General features: G+C 44.6%; 1 protein-coding gene across 2 annotated transcripts in view; it reads left to right on the top strand.

Moving 5' to 3' along the window:
* Window positions 1–19,808, top strand: part of DYRK3 (dual specificity tyrosine phosphorylation regulated kinase 3) — a 48,311-nt gene extending 28,503 nt beyond the window's left edge. For both annotated transcript variants that reach the window (XM_078644567.1, XM_078644566.1), the window contains exon 3: window positions 16,517–19,808. In XM_078644567.1, coding sequence (XP_078500693.1) covers window positions 16,517–18,097 — 1,581 coding nt within the window. In that variant the 3' untranslated portion in view covers window positions 18,098–19,808. The remainder of the gene's footprint in view (window positions 1–16,516) is intronic.
* The last annotated feature ends 1,143 nt before the right edge of the window (window positions 19,809–20,951 follow it).

Genomic DNA, 20,951 nt, shown 5'->3' with positions numbered 1-20,951 from the left:
TCCCACTTATACTGAATCATTTGAGCTATTTTGTTTACAGTTCAGCGTGTTAGGCTGCAGAAACCAGTTCTGAATGCGTTTTGTTGTGCAGCGTTTCACCCACCTAAACTCTTTATGTATATTTTACTTTCTTTGTGTAGTAGGGCCTCAATAAAAGGCACTCTTAGTCCGCTTTCCTTTACCTCTTAGTTACTCATGCAGACACCATATAGCAATGTTGGACATTGACGTGCGTATAGGGGGTTCCTAGTGTATTATCTTCCTTCACGTCTATGGACAATAGAGCAAGTCTTCTAAGATCCTGTGTCAGGCGAAATGTAAGATCCCGTGTCAGGCGAAATGCAATGAATTTAAACTAAAGGGACGCCTCTGGCGAGGAACTCGGTCTCTGGTCAAGTTATGTTTGTTATGAGAAATTTCCCAAATTACAGCACTTCGTGTAATTCAGTGCCATTAACTGTAAAAATGCAATTCGTAGTAAAAATGTACCACAAACGTGGGTGACTGTTATTCGCTGTGCTTTTGTCTATTTGCACTTTTTAGTGTGAATTGCGTCCTCATGTAAAAAAATTGACAGGAACGTATTTTGTGTAAAACATAGCGAGACATGCTGGATAAGCATTTCCCATAATTTTGGGTAAATAACATTTTGAATGATTACGTGAAAGCAAATTAATCAAATCACGCATACTTCTCATTTTGACGTAGGAAATTTCAACCCTGTACCTCGGTCCTAAATCATCTCTTGCTCTGATGAATGGTAATTAGTGAAACAATGTTATTTTACCAGTCCCAACATTTGCCATTAGGAACTCAAGTCTGTAGATTAAATATATCAATAATAATAAATAAAAGCCTTTCTTATGAGAAAGAAAGCAGTTTTTCTAGAATGTTGAAGTATGCTTGCATCGAGCAATACATTCAGTTCTTGCCTCAAATGCACTAAATGTAAATTTGAATAGCCTAGCAAAGGTATCTTTTGGCAGACTTCCCTGCAAAATCATTGAGACGACTGTTCTTGAACGTTTCCTCCGGATGTTCCATACCTGCTGTTCTTGTCCTTCAGCGAACCGGCTAATCTGTTTCTAATTTGGGCACAGCTGCTGACTTTGATTTTGTCCTTTATTTACCTTTTCCTTGTTAGTTGATCCAATTTGCCTTGATTTGCACACAGGTCTTTTCTGTACTGCTGTCTGTCTTCTTGAACATATGCCACATTCACCCCTAAATCATAGTGTTTCTTTTGGTTGCGTTTGGGATCCCAGTTATCATTCTCTTTTTGCGTAAGTGGTGGTCCCTAGGTAATGGCTGAGGTAGCTGTCTCTCCTGCACTGTCTGGTTTTCTGTAGGAATGTGGCTGCTAGAGTACTGAGGTGTTCTAGAGGATTTCAGCTGTCCATAAGTGGGTGCAAGTAGCTCATCCAGTCCTGGGTGGTTTCTTTGCCTAGAGGTGCTTTATCTTTTTCACTACAAATGCAAGACAACACGTATGAGTAAGCAACAAAAAATGTAGAACTGGGTGAACAATGTGCACCTCTAATGCACTTAGCTATTTAATTGGATTGTCCTTGCTCTCCTGTGTGGCACCAATCTCTTGTTATGTGGGCTAGCTGCAGTCTGGTACCCGTCTATTCACACCACATGTTTTTTACAGATTCTGCTTGATCTTCTCGCAGGTAGTTGCAGCGTCAAACTTTCTCTGATACACTCAGAGCAGATCTTCAGTCCTCACTCATAACAGACCGCAACACCTTTGTAGCATACGCAAAACACACGGCTCATCGTGAACTCAGAATATTTAGACAAGGGAATGGCATTCTATTGCAATTGTAAATGCATTTATATAGTGCTTACTACCCCTGACGAGGTTTCGAAGCACTTTTTCGGAGAGTAGCTCACTACTCCCGGAGCTTAAAAGGATTATTGGTGTATTAGTATAGGGAGATATTAAATTTATCTCGGCGGTGGACATGTGAATTTATTTGGATTGAAAAAGGATGGTGGAGGGATAGACGAGAGGTGGGTTTAGAAAGTTTTTGGGAGAGCTCATAGTAGTAGAAGATTTGGCATGAGTAAAAGTGGAGGAGAAGGGGGATGAAGAGTCAGAGGGAAAGGTTTAGAAAGGCTTGTTTAGTAGATCTGACTAGTAAAAGAGGTATGCAATGATGCAAGGAGGAGATGATGCATAAAAATATTAATCACCCCTGGACATCACAAATTAAATATACATGGATAGGGCAAGATCGTGTCGAACTGGAGCTCCCTGGGGTAGCTCCAGGGTTTTGGGACCATTTAATCTGTAAACAGCCCTACTTTTGCCCTGGCATCCACCAATCTGATATACATCATTGCAACAAGGATCGCACTGGAAACCCCATAAATTAAGTAGATTCTGCTCCCATGCATTGTTTAACTTTAGCCCCCACCTTTTGCCTGGTTTTGATGCAGTTTCAATTGTAGTGCACAGGTCCCTGCCAACCAGGTCCCCTGTGCCAGTGCTTCTTCACTAAAAACATATCCACAATTGATACCTCTGCCCCCCTATATGCCCTTAGTAAGTGGTATTCAGGGTACCTAGGGCCTGGGAGCCCAAAGATGTTCCCTGGAACTCCCCCTCACTGGGACTATGCCACCGCACCTGCAGCTTGCATCTCCCTGTGAGGGAGAAAGCAAAGTCTGATTGCCATGCCAGCCAGCACAGCTTGATGGTTTCGGTAAGTCACCCCTCTAGCAGGCCTCAAAGCCATAAGCCAGGGTGCCCTATACTATAGGTGAGGGCAGATCTGCATGAGCAGATATGCTGCCACAATATTAGGGTCCATACCTTCATATTGTCTGTCACAGGGAAGTCATGGAGAGTACATGAGCTGGAAATTCGACAACTCGAACTCCACAGCTTTGCTGAACCAAGGAGTGTTTGGTACCAAACTACTCCTCGCAATAAATCCACACTGATGCCAGTGTGAGATTTATTATGCCCTGTATTCAGACGGCACCTCAGAGGTGCCCCTTAGAAACCTACCAACCCTAGTGTGGTCTTTGACCTGCTGTAGGCAACCAACCACCACCAGATATGTTTCTGGACCCTGGGTGGCGAGTCTCTGCTCTCTGGTACCAGAAACAATGCACATCCTGCGCAGAGGTGTGTCACATCCTCCCTCAGGATGGGCCAGTGCTCGAAGGGACAAGCGTCAAAGGCCTGCTGCCTTTGTAATGCGACACCTAGCCTCTGCTGCTAACAGCAGATGGAAGCCCCCAGTTTACATCCCCACTTTGGGCAGGAAAACTTGGAAGAATAGAAGGTGTGACCACCTATGCCAACTCCATCCCTGTGGGGGGGGGAGGGCGAGTTGAAGCACATTTTTGAGTCCCCGCCATCTTGACGATGTGGAGCCCCCTCCAATCTGGCTAGGTCTATGCCCCCTCCCACAGGAGGGTGGCATAATGGAGCATGTAGTCACCCCAGGTAAGGTGCCCATTGGCCCTACCTGCTACTCCCCTAAAACGACCCTAAATGTATTATTTAGGTGGCTCCACCAGACCTAGAAACTAGATCTGCAACGACCTAAGAAGACCTCCCTGCAGATAAGGCTGAAGACAACTGCCTTGGCCCGAGCCCTACTGACCTGTCTCCAGCTTCTGCAATCCTGTGACCAGTCATGCAGCCAGCGACCTCTGAAACCCTGGGAGGACTTCTGCCTTCGATAAAGACTCCAGTCTCATGGGCAGCAGACCTGTCCAAAAGAAACCGACTCCAAGGACTCTGGATCCAGGCGGATCCACATCTCCTGGCCAGTATGCACCCGACGCCCACGGGCCGAGTCTGAGTGGCTCACCTGTGTGGTGAAGTCTCCTCAGCGATCCTGATCTCAACTGATCTCCATGGCGGCGCCTGCAGTGTGAATCCAGAGTCTGTATCGCGGCCGGCTCCGGTAAGTAGATGCTGATGTCGAAAGGCACCGATGCACCTGAAGCCCATGGGCCTTGGTAAGCTAAACCCACAGTGCCCCTACGACTCACTCACATCTCTACTTACCTCTGCTGTCATCAGTCTCCCTCCTGCAACCTCTGGTGAAACGCCTGCAGCCTTTTGGCCAAAAGGAAAATCTCCATCAAATAGCATTGGTGTCCTCATGCTAAACCTGCACCCGACTGCCCCTGTGCCACTGGTGATGTATTGTTTGGTGCTGTTTTGTGACCATTCCCCACCTCCCCGTGCTGTTCCTAAACCCACAAAGCTTGGTCTCTGAAACCAATTTACCTGTGGTCACACACAAGAACCAATTGTAAAACTATATGAATGCCAATAAGACTGGCCTTACAACTTAGAATCTTTGTAATTTTCTATCCCGCCAGTTACACTGCTTAGATGATTCTTAACTTTGATACAGGTTAATGTTTCCCCCCTGTTTAGATCTGAAGAGGTTGCCATGAAGCTGGTGACGTGCTGTGGTTTGATGTCTCCAGGAAGGCCCATGTGCTTCAATGGCCATCTACAAGAGATATGGCCCTCTCCTGGAGATGAAGAGGGAAATGTTGGTTCCTCTTAGTGGTGCCATCCTTTTTGAGGCAAGGATTACGTTTTTGATAATGATGAATACTTTTTAGCATTGAGGGACCCTTCACCCTCCCAACTGTTTTTTTCCTTAAAGGGGATTTTTTTTCTTTTCTTAAAGGTGGATAATTGAGTATGGTGTCTCTTCCCTACAATAATAATAATAATAATTATGTGGGTTTGAGTTGATTTTCTCCATCCTCACGTTGTGGGGGTTGGGTGTTGCTGCAGAACAATGTGTCTTCCTAAGAGCATGACCACAATTCTTTTAATTTAGTTTAATACAGCATTTTTTGAGCGCATAGCTACTCTAAGGCATCCCAGCGCTAGCAGCAATGCAAGTGTGTCTCTGTTTGGTAGTTGACACCTAGGGCTGAACCTTTCTACATGCACATAGTACAGGTTCATGTGCAAAAGCTGTATCTTCCCCTGGGTGAGGCGTGAGTGGGTGTATCTGTCTGGTAATGGCATTCTGGGTTGAGGACATGAGTTACTGTCATTTCTATCGAGAGACTTCTGGGATAGAGGGACTGCATGTGGCGAATTCCCAACCACTGTCCCTGTTAAGAGGCCAGCCTCTCCAGGATGCCAAACAACAAACTGTTGCCTGTCCATTAAGTAATTTCCATCGACATGGCAAGGGAGAAACAGAATATTTGAGCAGGCAAGGCTGCATGCTTTCAGGGGTAAGTGAGCACAAAAATATATTTCCCATAATTGAAATTCCATAAAAGCCAGTGAAGTAATGCGGGTTTAGAAGGATAGACTCTGCTCTGTTTTTCCGATCCACTTTTATTCCAACATTTTACAGCAACAGCTAAGAACCAAACTGCAAAAAGACATTTGAGAGTGAGGCAGGAAAACCCACACACCACTGCCAGGCTTGCACAGTTCAAAACAAAACGCTTTCGGAAGCCGGTGGAGTTTTTGACGTATATGGGAACCTTTCAGTGTATGTTTAGTACTCTGAGTAATGCAAGTCTTGCAGGTTGTGGCGCACCAACAGACGTCGATTCAGCTTTTTCAAATGATTCTTTTTTGGGAACAACGGGCTTCAGGTGAAATGTTCAGCGAAGCTTGGGCAAATTAAACTCCTACCAGTCTTGACGCACACGAGTACAGTAGAGTTTCCCGCCAGAAATCACAGTAGACGCAGTTTAGGGAGTGGTGAAGACGAGCGCGGAACAGAAGGAAGTGGTGAGTTGTTGCAACGGGGCCAAGAGAGAGCCGGCTAAGAACAGGCATTTATCTAGTACTGTACAAAAGAGCCTCCTCGCCCTCCCCTCTCTTTTTCCGCTACGTCATCATTTCCTCTACTCTTACTCCGTATTCTCTTTTAACCCTGCACTAGCTATTACTGCAGTTGTTTAGTTTTTTCAGTGGGTTTACTACTCGCCCACACCATTACCATTGGTCCATTGGTTGTTTTTGTTGTATGTCTAATTTACAATCGTTTGATTGCTCAGCTCCCGTAGACGTTGCTTACTTTTGTTAGCTCCTTCCTTCCTCGTGTTTTTGTCTTTCTCGTCCTTTTGAAACACTGTTTTGTTTTTTTAAAAAGCATTTTGGTATTTATTCCAGGATGCCCAATGTGCTATCGTACTCTTTAACACTGGCATACGACTTCTTATGTATGTTGCTTTCACCCTATCTGCCGTCGCTATTGATGCTTTGGTAATGTTGAGACCCCACTTGGTGCATGGAATTATGCTCTGTAAGTACAAAACAAGGGTAATGAATGCTTTCAAAGGATACGCTTTGGTTTAAAGAATGCGTTCAGTAGATGCACTTTCATTTTGCATTGGACTTTCTTTACAACTAATCAATTCATGACACAGAATGTATTTGCATGTCTCCAGCAATTTCAAATGTTCAGATGTTTTACTGTTTATTTATGTTGCTTTCACTCCAGCTGGTATCTCTATTGACGCTTTAGTAACTTACACCCACAACTCTATTACTCTGCCACTTTATTCTATGCCACTCTCTGCTTCTCTATTCTGTGCTACTCTACCCCACTCTGCGCCACTCCACTATACACCACACTGCACCATTCTACTCTACCCCACTCTCCTCGATCCCACTGTACCCCACCCCACCTTTTGCAACACCACTTCGCTATACCCACCCCACGCCACTTTACTCCACCCACTCTTCTCTATGCCCCTCCACTCTACACTACTTTACGCCAGTACCTTTTAGCCATGCGGAACACTAGCCACGCTTCTGTTCAACATGGGCTAAGGGACAATGGCATAGCCAATAACTCACATAGGCAAGTCCTATTGGCTTGGCCAGTGCTTGTATCTTGTCTCCCTTGCATTGCAGCCAGCCTTCTTCATTGCAGTGGTTCTTTTTCCTTGCTTCGCTTGGCTGTAGTCACTCTGATTCTGTGCAAGGGTTCTTTCTCTGCCTATTCTTTCCACTAAAACCAGCATTTAAATGCGATATGTAATGTTTCTCGTCCTTGACACGCACACACCTGCCTCCTCTATTTGACGGCATTGTCCACGGCGTGCAGTCTGACACACTGCTGCGTTGCTTTTTCCTGGACTGCCTTGTCTGGGTTGGAAAATAAACAATTCCTGGAAGGTGCTGGGTGATGGCGGGCTGCAGCGCACACCTAAACCCGGCACTGAAGCTGGCACCGAGCCCACTGCTTCCCAAAGGCCGTTGTGCAAGCCCCTGGCTGCTATCTCGGGTTTCTGTCCTGCTGTACAAAGCAGCTAAAGACAGGGCAAGTTGTGCACGATGCAGAGAGCAATCGTTAGAAATTAAATAAACCGGTCTTCAAATGCTCTACCTCTTAAGTTTTAGAACGTAGGTATGTTGTTTTTGGGGGTCGTAGGCTTGGGTTTGGAAACAAAGGGCAGGTCCCTTTAATTTCAAATACAGCACGAGTTGATCCAGAAATTAACCGTTTGGAATCACCTTTGAGGATTAGGTGCCTTAATAAGAAATATTCCAGTGTGGGGCTTAAACTTAAACAGTAACTTTTTATTTTTGTTTGTGGTTTTATAAAGCACCACAAGTGCCTGCAGTACTCTGAATGCGTTGGGATCATGTATATGAAAGACATTTTGATCATTGTCGAGCATAGTTTGATCACATTCAACAGGTGTATAATCGCTGATGGCAAGGTTCATCCATATAGGATGATGAAATATGTGTGAACCTTTGGAACGATTCAGCAGAGTCAACAGCAAGCCCAAGAAGATGGGAGCAATAGCCAGGTTCAGGCGTCTAACCGGCTAATTCCAATGAACCGCAGAAGAGGTGGGAGCCTAGCACATGCGAAAGGATTAACTGTACGTCTCCTTGAAGAGTTGAGCTTTTAGCGACCTCCTGTGATTGGTTTCCAGCTTGGGAACCAATTGCAGAGAGATCCCTTGAGATGAGCCTTTCACATGGAGGAACCGTCCTCCATATTTCTTGCAATGCATCCATTCCATGTACAATTCATTAGGACTGACGGACCTAAAGCCTCAATGTGGAAGGTAGGGGATGAACACCGTGGCAAGGTAGTTGGACAATAAGCCACATATTGCTTTGTGGACGAGACACTAGGATTTCAATGTCTCTCTTTCTGGTACTGAAAGCCAGTGACTACACCTGTTCGTGATCGATGGAATGCAACCTTCTCTCAAATTTCTTGCAAACTTAGCAGCCCTACTTTACCAAAGTAAACCGTTTCAAACAAACTTTTTCATCTTGTGATCAGGCGGACTGGGTCAGGTACACATTGTTCTTTTGTTATTACAGAATAGTTTTGGACATATGCAGTGATGGTTCTGGACGTGAGCCATCTTCAGAAAGTTTTAGCAATCAGAAGTCCAAGAACATAGTGTTACTGACTGCTAGTTCTACCTGACTTGTTTGTTGTTACTGAAGTGACAGTATGACGGCACGTTCTCAAAACCCAAAGCAAACACTTGTATCTCACCATATTGCATAGTCATGGTTTGAGATACTTGCTGACTTAGTACGTGGCACAACTTCAACTAACCCTTCTGTGAAGTCTCACCCATCCATTGTATTGGACACAGAAGAGTCTCCAGTTCAATGCAGTGTGTAACACGTTTGTAGTCTTCATTAATCTAAGGCGATTGTTGTTCACTTCCTATATGGACACCATAGTCTGTATTGTGCAATATGAGCGTGACACATTTATCCTCACTACCCGTACAATTGCTGTCCACCACCCTCGGTTTGAACGCGACTGCAGCACTTACAAAAACCCTAAATTTAAGCATCACTCTCATACCATCAAGATTGCTGATGAACTACATTAAAACCAGGGCATGAAATGAGTAACCAAGTTGAGTGGCACCGACTAATAGCTGGCCTTGTGATTTGCCTTGGGTTCTGAGGCTATTTTAAATGGTTGCATACTGTTGCCTCCTAGGAGCAGTTTTGAACAGGAAGGTCCTGTCGGCCTCAGCTGGATGCTTCACACTCCACTCCCTCTGCTGTGGCCAGCCCTGGTTCTGGGTGTGTTTGTGTGACAAGTTCTTTGGTTTGCACGAGGAACTATTTAGAGTCCTTGCTGGCGAGCGATGGAAGAGTCCAGGGTGAAAGGCTTGTTTGGAGTTGGCAGCAGTTGCCGCCTCTTCAAAGCGAGCTACCCTGTTTGATCTCTTTGTATGTGCATTGGTTTTGTTCTCTTGCTAAAAGGTCCAGGTGTGCGGCTCTGAAAATAGTGGCTGTTGCCCAACAACGCATTCGCAGTTAATGCTTTCTTCTGATTTTTGTAGCCAAAGGCTGACTTAACAGTGGCATTGCAAAGCTTGTTTTGCGAAACAGCCTCTGCTTGGCTTTCAGGTTTACATGCGAGTCGGGGCTTGCGGCAGGATAATGTGGCTGTTGTAGTGTCGTGTCAGGCTTTCCTGATAGACGACTAACCGCGACAGCTCAGTGGGCCTTTTGGAAAGAGTGGCCTGTTGCGGCCCCTCGTGGAGTCCAGAAACTCATCACGCCGATCTGACGCTGATTCCGGCCCAGTGACCCGCCTAATTTCTATAAAGGTCAGGCCACCGCACCTTATTAATAAAATCCTTCCTTGGACAACCAGGATAGCCATTGCCACGCCCATAGTGTGTGTCATAAAATCCAGCATTCTACCTGTGATCCCTGTAAATGGCTCGCCTCTTGGCTTCATTGCTACCGGAAGTCCGCTCAAGCAGTGTATAGACTGTAAGAGTCCTATATATCTACAGCACATTCGGCAGAGGCTGTGCAAGCAGCCCGTGCTTTAGTACACCTAGACAAATAAGTGTCTGTATATTCCCATGCACCCTCATCTGTCTTCATTGGAAAGGAGGGACTGCATCCCTTGATGGATAAACCCTGTCTCCGTTCGTATTCCTGGTGTTTCGTGTGCCGTGGGGGTGTTGTCTCTTGGACTGTATCTTCCCTTCTGTACCAGGAAACGAGACTGCAGCTTGGGAGGAGAAAGGCAGGGAACTGGGGCGTGCTCCGTGTCCTCACGGGGAGGGTCATTCCCAGCAGTCAGTCGGTGGCAGCAGAAGGGCTGGGTGGCTTCACGTGTCGCCCGATCTGCTCCCCGCCCACGGTGCCAGCACACTCTCGTGCACCCACTGCTGACAGCTGCACAGTGTGCCTGGCCTTTTGTGACTGGGTACTTTTAATCCACGACTATTTGTGTTCGAGTCCAGCTGCCAAACTGCTATTTCAGGTTCCTGCGGTTATTCTGGCTCCCTCTTCCCGCTTTGTCTCTTGCACTCGGAGGCCAGAATAGGAAACAGATGCTGGCAATAGAGCTGCGGCTTTTGCTGCGCAGCGCCGTGCCCTATTTAACGGCGAGTAGTGGGGGCGGCAGGAGTTCTCTCTTGGAACCCGTGATTATACATTCCTTTCTCTGCTGACCTGGAGGTATATCCAAGGAATAAGCACTGCTGAGCCCTTATGGATACCCATGTACGCAGGCCTTCCCGTCCCGCCCCTTATGGCCAAGATGGACCAGGGACCGGAAATGCAGATCCCTCCTGTCTGAATAGGGCAAATCTGTATATAGTCCAACACGGTTATCTCATCTGCAGTAAACATATGAATCTCCAGCCAAAGTTTGAGTGTGCAGTCCTTTAATAATAACTCAAGTCTACAATAATACAGTTGCAGTAGAAATAAAACTTCAAATGATCGTAGTAAAAGAAACAGTAATGTATTATGACACAATGACAAAAGGAGGCTATTCAAAGTGCACACTATATTCAGTAGGTAATCACTACATGACTGAGAATATCAGCACAATCCTGAAAGCACAAAAATAAAGGAAAGTGCCAGAACAGTTCACTTACGCAACCAGTGGAGCAATGTTCGCAGGCAAAGTTTGCAGTTATTAGCTGGCTGCAATCCATGCCTTGCCAAAATGAATTTGCTTTGTTAAAAGCCACTAATATGTACAGTTTGGTCCCTAGTGTTCATAAACACCTAAAAGAATAAAGAACAAACCAAAGGCAGTGCTGAACAAAAGACGGTGTACGTGGTAATCTGTAAAAGAACGTGACACTGCTCATTTAATTCTGGCCTGGGAGGCAGAGTTAGTGTTGGTAGTCATTTACATGTCCCCATAGATGCTTTGTAGGATCCAGGCCAGTGTTTCTTCACTCAGAAGTGGAGCAGCTTTTATGACTGTGACAGACCACTGTCCCACAGAAACAATTCTAAGCCCAAAGGCAAGAAGGACTTCCCTCAGGTCACTTGATCCGACTGCCTGGCAAGCCAACCAGGCACTGAACCACCACAGTAACATCAGATTCAAAATGATGATGAAAGCAAAGTCTGCATTAGACGATTCTACAAGAGATTGTGCTCCCCAGTCGGCTCATCTGCATTTGCTAAAGTCTGGTATCTTGCAGAGCCTTCCCATCTCTGTTGAGGGATGGAGAGGGCTTCAGTACTTTGTGTCAGTTTCTTTCTTCTTCTTGGATTAGCTCAGATGTTCCCATGCAGCAAAGGTCCCATAGAGTCTTGGTCACATTTTCCCTTAACAGAGCGAATTCTGTGACGTCCTCTTCCAAAAATAAACTGTAGTGGTCACTCTTTAAATGTAGATGACCTAGTACATCTTCCAAGAGGCTGCTTGTGCAGGAAACATTGTGTAGTCCCTCTGCAGAATCCCTTAAGTAAAGCACTGCAGAGGAAGAATTGGTGTATAGCGGTTGCACATGGCAGCATCCATCCTCAACCTTACACATGTCGTTCTTGCAAAATAAATGGTTGTGAATGGCTAACCCTAATGATAGGTACAAGGATGGTGCTCGTGAAGCATTTCAGGTGATCATGAGTGATACAGAAAAAATGTTACTCTTCGCAAATATCCCATCATACAAAAAATAATCGATATGAAGTAGCCCCACCCAAATATGTGCAAAGCCTCTGGACATAATTTACACAGGAAGACCATGAGGCAGCTACCATAGGTGCTACTTCGGAAACCCACGAATTGGAATAGGTTGCCCCCACTTCAGGTTTGTGCATAGTGGGGCCTACAGTGGGTACACTGAGACTGCAGTGTGTGGAGATCAGTGGAGGTTATCCTCCTCTCTGCCTTGCAAACATATAACCTGAGAAGCATTCGAGCTGTTTGAGGACTAACTAGAGATTGGCAAAACAAAAATGTTAGGAAACTTGAACAAAAGGAAACTGTGACCGCACAGCTGCTGAGATGTCCTGACCATCAATCAATCAGGGGTTTGTTAAAGCGCAACTACTCACCCGTAAGGGTCTCAAGGCTGGGTGGGGGTGCAGGTTCCATTCCATCAAGGAGGGGATCTATTGAAGAGCCAGGTTCCTCGGTTTCTTGCGAAGATGGGGAGCAATGTTGTCTGTCTGAGGTGGAGCAGTAGGGCGTTCCATGCTTTGGCCGCGAGGAAGGAGAAGAAGCGGCCTCCCATGGACTCTACAACGTTGAGCAGTCAACCCGTCTAAGCACTTAGTCATTTACAGCCTCCTTGTAGGCCATGAGCAGGGCTGGTGTCGTTACTTTCTGTAGGTAATTGGGTTTTAGATTACACACTGTTAGCGGTCTGCAACATTTCTAGCCCTTTCGGCGCTTATGACGAGCTCAGCTCGGGCAGATGTTCTGGTCGGATTCTGTTAATTATCAACCAAAATAGACTGTGATGGAAACTCTCTTTTGAGAATTAGGTTGGACATACTTTTCATAGCAGGAAACATTTGTACATTATTTATAATTCACTGTACTCTAATATTGCACACAATTACTTCGGGGGTTCGGCGATTGTCCTTGGAACAAAATACATCTCCAGCAATACTTGTTCTTGAAATTGAAGAGAAAAAAAATGAAACCATCTAAACACTGCTTAATTCCCTCTGGGGGAATCCATTGCCAACCTTTTGTTGACATTCAGTTTGGAACATGTACTTTGTAATTGTTCGATACCCACCTTCCTATTTTCAAAATGACCACCCTCTGGGAGGCCCTCTTTCAATGCAGTTGTGACTGTTTCTATGCGAAAAAGAGGGTGTGGATAACTTTCTCCTATAGTACCTGGCCTTTATAGTGCTATTTCTAACACTTGCCTGAGCTGGGATAGGGACACCGGGTTTCCACAAATGGTGTACCAGCAAGTTCCCAGGCAGCTGCGGTCCGTGTGCCATGTAGGACTTCAATAGCTTTGCTGGGCAGAATCTGGGATTCTGGAATCCCCATATTGACTTGACTGCACACTGTTCCCGTTTCTCATGTGGCGAGTTTTAGATTCACACTCACACAAAGGATCTAGTGGGAGAGGCCCAACCAGATACGTACTACTCCCTGTCAATCATTAAACTCACAAAAAGTACGTCTGGTTAATTAGAAGAATGACACCATACACATATAATCCTATATGTGTGTATAGGTTGTTGTATAGCTGTTAGAAGCTGCAGTAGTCTGGGTGGGAGCTGTGGGACGTCCCGGCGAGAGTCTGCATCGAATAGAGGTGATTCTGCTCTCTGGAGGCAGTTGTACTCGTAATTTTCATTGTACTCTGATCTTCTAATGTCGTTCATTTTCAAAACCGCCATTGCATTCTGGGTGTGAGGATGGAACTCAATGATGAAGCATGTCATCCTTGGGTGAGTGAGGGGGGGGATGAATAAACAAACACACACACTTTTTCGATTGCCTTGCTGTCAGTTCTGCCTAGTCATGTGTGAGTACACACCGTTTCAGTGCCCTAAGCGTATTACTGTCTTTTAGCATTGTCAAGAGCTCAGAAGACCTAATGGTGCCAAATAGCACCAGAGAGAATATTGTTGAGAACAGAAGGTCTTCAAACTGGGACTCGCAGTCCCCTTATAGCGCCTCAATCAACTCTTTAGGGTCTTGGATTTTACAGTTGCCCTTTCACCTGGAACTAACGCCGCCTGTCTAGGCCGGCTCCCTTTTATATTGCCTAAAGGGCCACTGCTGCCAGGTGCCTTTTTTATTTTTATTTTTTTATATATCCAGGCATGGGTTTTTCTATGGTCCAGGACTCAAAAGTTTGCACCATCCTGTTCATTTTGTACTCCTCTCCCACAGTCAGCGAGTCTGTTACTGTTATGAAAGATGCTGATGAGCCTGCATTTTGTCCTTGTTGAAGGAGTAAGAGAAGGCTCCTCTATTGCCCCTAGCCTCGGATCTATCTTACAACATGCAACCACTGTGTCCAGAATGTTTTTTTACCTGGCGGGTAAGCTGCCTGGAGTTTATTCCAGTGAAAATGAGAGATCTCAACAGTAGCTATATTTTTAAACCCTTACACGTGGCACATACAAAACTCTACATTTCCTTTCAGGCAACCAGTTCTCTAAGAGGCCAGTTGGTAGTGGTCCGTTTATAAACTTTTGAGTACATTGCCTGTACAGCTGTTGGGTTGTCTAACCAATTTCTACCATAAGTGGGGTCCACACCTATGCAGGCACATGCCCATTGAGTGACAGCAAGAAGAGGCCAAGCCCCTCAAGCTGGCTCCTTTCGTACGGTTTGTCCGCTCCTTGCTTTTCTCAGCAATGTTCTCCTTTGGGAGGAAATCCTTCGCCTACTGTCCCGGGTGCTCCCATTGGGATATAATTATTTGTGTTGTAGAGGAACAATAATATGTTCTTATCACCTCTACTTTCACCCCTTGGGGGGCATGGCTAGCTGCATTCCATTCAGCTGGGTGTTGGCGATCACATTGAAACATCTTCACCTGTGGCCATAAGGTGTTTGCTTGTGACGAGCTTGGTCAAACATAAAGGAAGCCATTTGATTTCATAGAAGGCTTCCTACAAACTTCTTAGATGGCAAAAGAATGTTAGGGGCCTATGAAGTGGAGCTGCTTTTTAGATCTCGCCTGTCGACAGCACATGCAATGCCTTAGGAGGGGTACTGTTTACTATAAAGGACTTGGAGCCTGCTCATTGCTTACTATTCGTTGGCTTCATTGTCACTCTTCTTTGATGCCTCCTAATTGGCCAGCACATGCCAGACATCACTTCCTTCTCTTTCTGTAGAGCATGGACCAGGCAATGATTGCTTCATTTTGATTAGTATCTGTCCACTGCTGTTGCTATGATTGAGGTAAATTTGCTCTTGCTCTTGAGGTGGCCCCACTTACAGAGAAAGTCTGTCCGGGATGAAACGAATAGCAGGCTGACCCACACATCTCCACCGACTGAGCGAAGGGATTGGAACTTTGCCCTAATTTAAATTGGTAGTGGAGGCGGGTAAAGGATGGGATAGGTGATACTTAAATTCCCATTCACTGGCTTGAAGCACACAAATGCCCAAGAGGATATATCAAAACAGTTGTGACAGGACTGCATTAAAAAAAAACCAGAGGACTGCAGCGTTTGTGTGGAATGGTTTGTAATTTGTAAATCTAATTTCACCCAAGTTATGAAATACAATATATGTTTTTCAATGTACACTCTAAAGAAATAGACGACAAGGTACTTTGGAACTACTTGAATGACAACAAAGGACTTTCAGCATTTGTGTGAAATGGATCGTGATTCGTAAGTCACAAAGCGCACTTAAAAAAAATATATACAACCAGGAGGCTACGATAAACAGCAAGGTAGTCTGTCACTTGCCCTTTAAAAACACCTTGTCATCACGAGGGAAGATAGACTGCTTACCTGTGAAGCAGGCTAATTACATAAGCCAAAACGCATCCGGAGTAAAGCGAACTGCCCCACGTTTACCGAGATGTAAGAAATAATGAAACCACTCCCGAAAAGGGGAGCAACTAAAAAAGTGGTCCTCAACTTAAAAGTTCGCCATTAAATTGCGAATTTTAGACAGTATTTAAAATAAAGCTCAACCAAAGCCAAACATGAAAATTAGTGCCTGATTTTGCTTGGAAGTGCTGGACCAGGCCCTCTGCCCTACCCTGCCATGCTTAGCCTTAGGTGTGGGTGGGCGCAGGGCCTTGCACCCAAACCCTGCTGCTCATGGCCTTGGGTAGAAATTAAGTACATCATAATCATAAACAATAACATTCACTGAAAAACCATCGGTTAAAAACTGAGTTAAGGTTCTGGTTCAGACATGCAAGTCCACTGAAATGTACCAGTTAATATAAAAAACACACAATACATGCCATAAACTCGGTTTTTAACCGTGTGTTTTTTTTTTTTTTTTTTTTACTGTCCCCCCCCCCCCCCCCCAGGTGGTACAAACACATTTTCTCTTTGTGTGAATGGCCTACCATCTGTCCTGTTTAACCTCATTTGGGTAATGGGTAGAAGTAACATGTTTGCAGTGACTAGAAATGAAGTTTCTCTTCATGATAAAACCCATGCTGTGGTTAATCTGGCTGCTCTGCAACCTACAAATAAGATGAATAAGAACGTTTTCAAAAGCCTGAAATGTCTTGTTTTGAAAGTGCTTTTTGTATTGCTCTAAATCCTCTTGTTGTTCTCTCCAAATGTGTATTAATTGCTTCTTTCTTTATTTCTGCACAGGTAAGCAGTAACAGACACACCATGAAGGACCCACAGTCGAATGGTAGCCAAGGGCACGTGAAAGTCCAACAGTTATTCGAGGATACCAGCAACCGGAGGGGAAATGGATCTCTGCCATCAGCGGGGGGTCCTGGATCGGAGAAATCCATGCCCCTGCTTTCAAAAGAAAAAAGTGTGGACAGCTCGAGCACCACGAAGTCCAGTGATAGCTCCACCAAGTCTGCCAAAATGTCCTACTTGACTGCAGAGCAATCTATAAAACAATACAAGCATCAACTGTCTGCCTTTGAACTGCAGGAAATTGGGGGATTTTCCGAAATCTACTTTGTGGGTCCAAATGCAAAAAAACGACAAGGTGTTGTGGGTGGCCCAAACAATGGGGGCTACGATGACGACCAGGGTGGCTATATTCTGGTGCCCCACGATCATCTGTACTACCGCTATGAAGTACTGAAGGTTATTGGCAAGGGCAGCTTTGGACAAGTGGCTAAGGTCTTTGATCATAAGCTACATCAGCACCTGGCCTTAAAACTAGTGCGCAATGAGAAGCGCTTCCACCGGCAGGCAGCTGAGGAAATCCGAATCCTAGAACATCTGAAGAAACAGGATAAGACCGGTAGCATGAACGTCATTCATATGCTTGAAAGCTTTACCTTCCGTAATCACATTTGCATGACCTTTGAGCTGCTTAGCATGAACCTGTATGAGCTCATCAAGCGCAACAAGTTCCAGGGCTTCAGCCTGCAGTTAGTGCGCAAATTTGCCCACTCAATCCTGCAGTGCTTGGAGGCCCTCTACAAAAACAAAATTATTCACTGTGATCTCAAGCCGGAAAACATCCTGTTAAAGCAGCAGGGCCGCAGCGGAATCAAGGTAATCGACTTTGGGTCCAGTTGCTTTGAACACCAAAGAGTCTACACATACATTCAGTCACGCTTTTACAGGGCCCCAGAGGTGATACTGGGGAGCAGGTATGGTATGCCCATCGACATTTGGAGTTTTGGCTGTATCTTGGTTGAGCTTCTCACCGGCTATCCCCTTTTCCCTGGTGAGGACGAGGGGGATCAGCTGGCATGCATGATGGAACTCCTTGGGGCTCCACCCCCTAAGCTCCTCGAGCAGTCCAAGCGGGCCAAGAACTTCATCAACTCGAAAGGCTATCCCAGATACTGCACTGTTACCACGCTTCCTAATGGCACAGTGGCACTCAACGGGAGCCGGTCCCGTCGTGGAAAAATGCGGGGTTCGCCTGGCAACAAAGACTGGGTGACTGCCCTGAAAGGCTGTGATGACTCGCTGTTTATTGATTTTCTAAAGGAGTGTCTTAACTGGGATCCATCAGCCCGAATGACCCCGAGTCAAGCACTGAGACATCCTTGGATCAGCAAGCGTGTTCCCAAACCCCCGAGTTCTGATAAAACTTCTGTGAAACGGATTTCTAACCACACTAGCTCTTTCCCAGGGATAAACTCAAAACTACCTCCTGTAGTGGGTGTCGCCAACAAACTACGAGCTAACCTGATGAATGAATCCAATGGCAGCATCCCATTGCGGACAGTTCTACCCAAACTGGTTAGCTAATGTACTAGCAAAAAAATACATTTATGTTGTATTTAGGTTTCTACCGCAGGCCCTTTTACATTGACAAATTGCAATAGTTTTATTGAATTTTACATATTTAAAAAAAAAACTTTGTACATAAACTTGAAATGTAGACTTTTAAACAAAGGGCTATTTGACCAGATTTTTCATTTGCAATCTGGTGCACACAGTCGCCTTGAGATCCGTTCAGCGAGGTCAGCAATTTATAGCACTAGGGGAGGGTAGAGACTATATCACCAGCATTTGAGGCCAGGCATAAAAGTTGTTGATAAAGAGCACTGTTACGACCTTCCTAAAACATGTTGAGTTGCCAGTAAAACCTGAACTTCCGCCAACTTGGGTGTCATTTATGGCAGATTGAGGTAGTTGTGTGCTCCAAAGATGTGTGGCTTGGTGGGTTCGCTGGGAAGGTTATATTACAAATATTCTATTTATTTATTTATGCTTTTTTCTACATGAACTCGCCTAACCACCATTTCTGACTGCTTTGGATGTCCTTGCCAAATTAACTTCTCTGCACATTATTCTAACACCGATCCACTCTGAATGTGTTTCTGGCTACTGTCGATTGTTGGCAGGAAGATGGTGGGGATTAGGTTATTCGTTTAACCTGCATTGGGTGAATGAGTGATTCATTTTTGAACGATCCTGTTTTGGGTGGATCACACAATATTTACTCCGGAGCTTGCTGATGAGTCTTCGATTGGATGGGGCACATAAAAATATAATTTTCTCTTTTTGTGGGCAGCCTATAAACAAAAGGGGCCGAGGTCTGAACGGCCTTGTTAACTCATTCAGCAATTTTGATAGCCACTGTGCTGTATTGGAAGGAAGCTGCCGCAGCTGTGGCTGTCTTAGTTTTTTACAATGCTTTCTATTGTGTACCTTTTAACAACACTAAATGTGCACTCTAAATTCAGACTGTGCCTACAGACCGTTTAAACTTCATTGTACACTGCTTAAAAATGTCACTCACTTTATTTGGTTCCAAGAGGCTCCCTCTCCCTCAGGATTAAGTTCTATTTGTAAAAGTTTTTGGCATGGGTAATGATTAAGATTCAACCGCAATACTAAATTTCAATTCCATAAAAGTATGTTCTACGCTGTAAGTAGCAGAACTGTAGTTATATTTGCCCTTCCTCTGTCCTGTGCAGTTTCCAGCTTTGTGGCTGTGTGGACTATGCACTTTTTTTTGTTACTTTGGCATCTTTCATGAAACAGTCATCGGGGTTGCTATTGGTTTGTATCCAGTGGTCGTTCTCTTTGGATATGGTGTGCTAATTTCAACAACAAAGTGGGATGCAGTTTATCTATGCATGGAAGTATGTCTCCCATGGGAAATATACTGACTGATATTCATGCCATTTTATAGTTTTACGAAAAAAAAATATTTGGTTGACTGGTGAAATCAATACTGTATGCATGGCATTTGGTACAGATCACACACAAACCTCGGACATGGATGGGTAGACAAGTTGAAACTTGGATGTCAAAAGGCCCATGCAGTTGATTTAACTAGCGATTTTTAACATTTCAGATGAAACATTGACTCCGCTAAAATTGGAAATTGTTTATTGCCATAGATGATAGTGGAACATCAATGGGCCTCGCCTAACCTCGAAATCATCTGTAATCTGTGTGCAGCTCAGTGTTGTTTTTTAGTTAAAAAAAAACTTTCAGTAGAATGTAACTTACTGTTTATTGGGTAGTAATTATTTCTTTACATATCAGTTTCTAGGGTTTATTTTTAGCAATCAATTTTTTTGTTTGTGCTTCGCCCATGGATCAGGTCGTTTTTTTGGTTTTTCCTTTGCTCAAAATACGTGCTTACCACCTATTTAGAAGTAATGAATAACTGCAGCACCCCCTCATAGAGATGTAAGTATAGACTTGTTGCCGCATGGCTTTGCCTGATGTTGCAGGGGTGAACTCCACATCTAGCCTTCTTAAAGGGAAGGGGGCGGCAAAGATGAAGAAATATGGATAAGCTGATTGTTGGCATCTAAAATAACGTTATTATATGTGTGAATGTTGCCACTTACATTGAGAGCGCCCCAAGAAAAATTTCATGTTGGTTATCTGTGACACTGCCAGCATCAAAGATCCTGTTGGATCATTGTCGAGAGAGAGAGTTCACAGAAGATGAGGGGACAAGATGATGGGAATGCGGACTATAGCCGGAGCCGTTTGTCCCAATAGGTACTTTGTTTGTAGCCAGTTTGGGGCATCTAACTTGAAGGTGAACATGAATCACTTTTCAGCTTCTGCAGCTACCTCTTCCACCCATGCCCTTTTCATTGGACTTGATGTATTTTGAAAGAGCTCTTTTCCTTTGTAACCCCATTTGCAAAATTTTGATTAATTCAGCCAAAAACATCTTTATATACATAATCAAATATCCATAAAAGAAAAACCATTTTAAGAACACAGACGCATATAAAGTATAAAATATGGAATAAACCCAATGCATCACTCAAAAGTGCCATGTAAAAGCTCTACAGTCTCAATAGGGCAATCTTGACCGGGAAGCATTATAGAGAATAAACACAATTCATTGCACACAAAAATAATAACCAACCTATGACGGCATGTATAATCACTACAATTTCAACAGGGCCATCTTAATCCTAAAGCATGGTAAATTTGGATTCAGCCCTCTATTATGAACAACACTTCCTTACCGCTGCAAGGCTACAAATACAAGGTGGTTAAGACACCTAACAAATTGAATGTGAGTGAACCTTCACTTTAAGCAAGACCAAGAGTATAGGTTAAGAAGGAATCCTCTTTATGAGCTTCAGTTGGCTTTTCTTCCAGCTCATTATAAACGAGC

This window comes from Lissotriton helveticus, chromosome 5_1, assembly GCF_964261635.1.
Source record: "Lissotriton helveticus chromosome 5_1, aLisHel1.1, whole genome shotgun sequence".
Lineage (NCBI taxonomy): Eukaryota > Metazoa > Chordata > Amphibia > Caudata > Salamandridae > Lissotriton > Lissotriton helveticus.
This window is presented reverse-complemented; position numbering and strand designations above follow the sequence as displayed.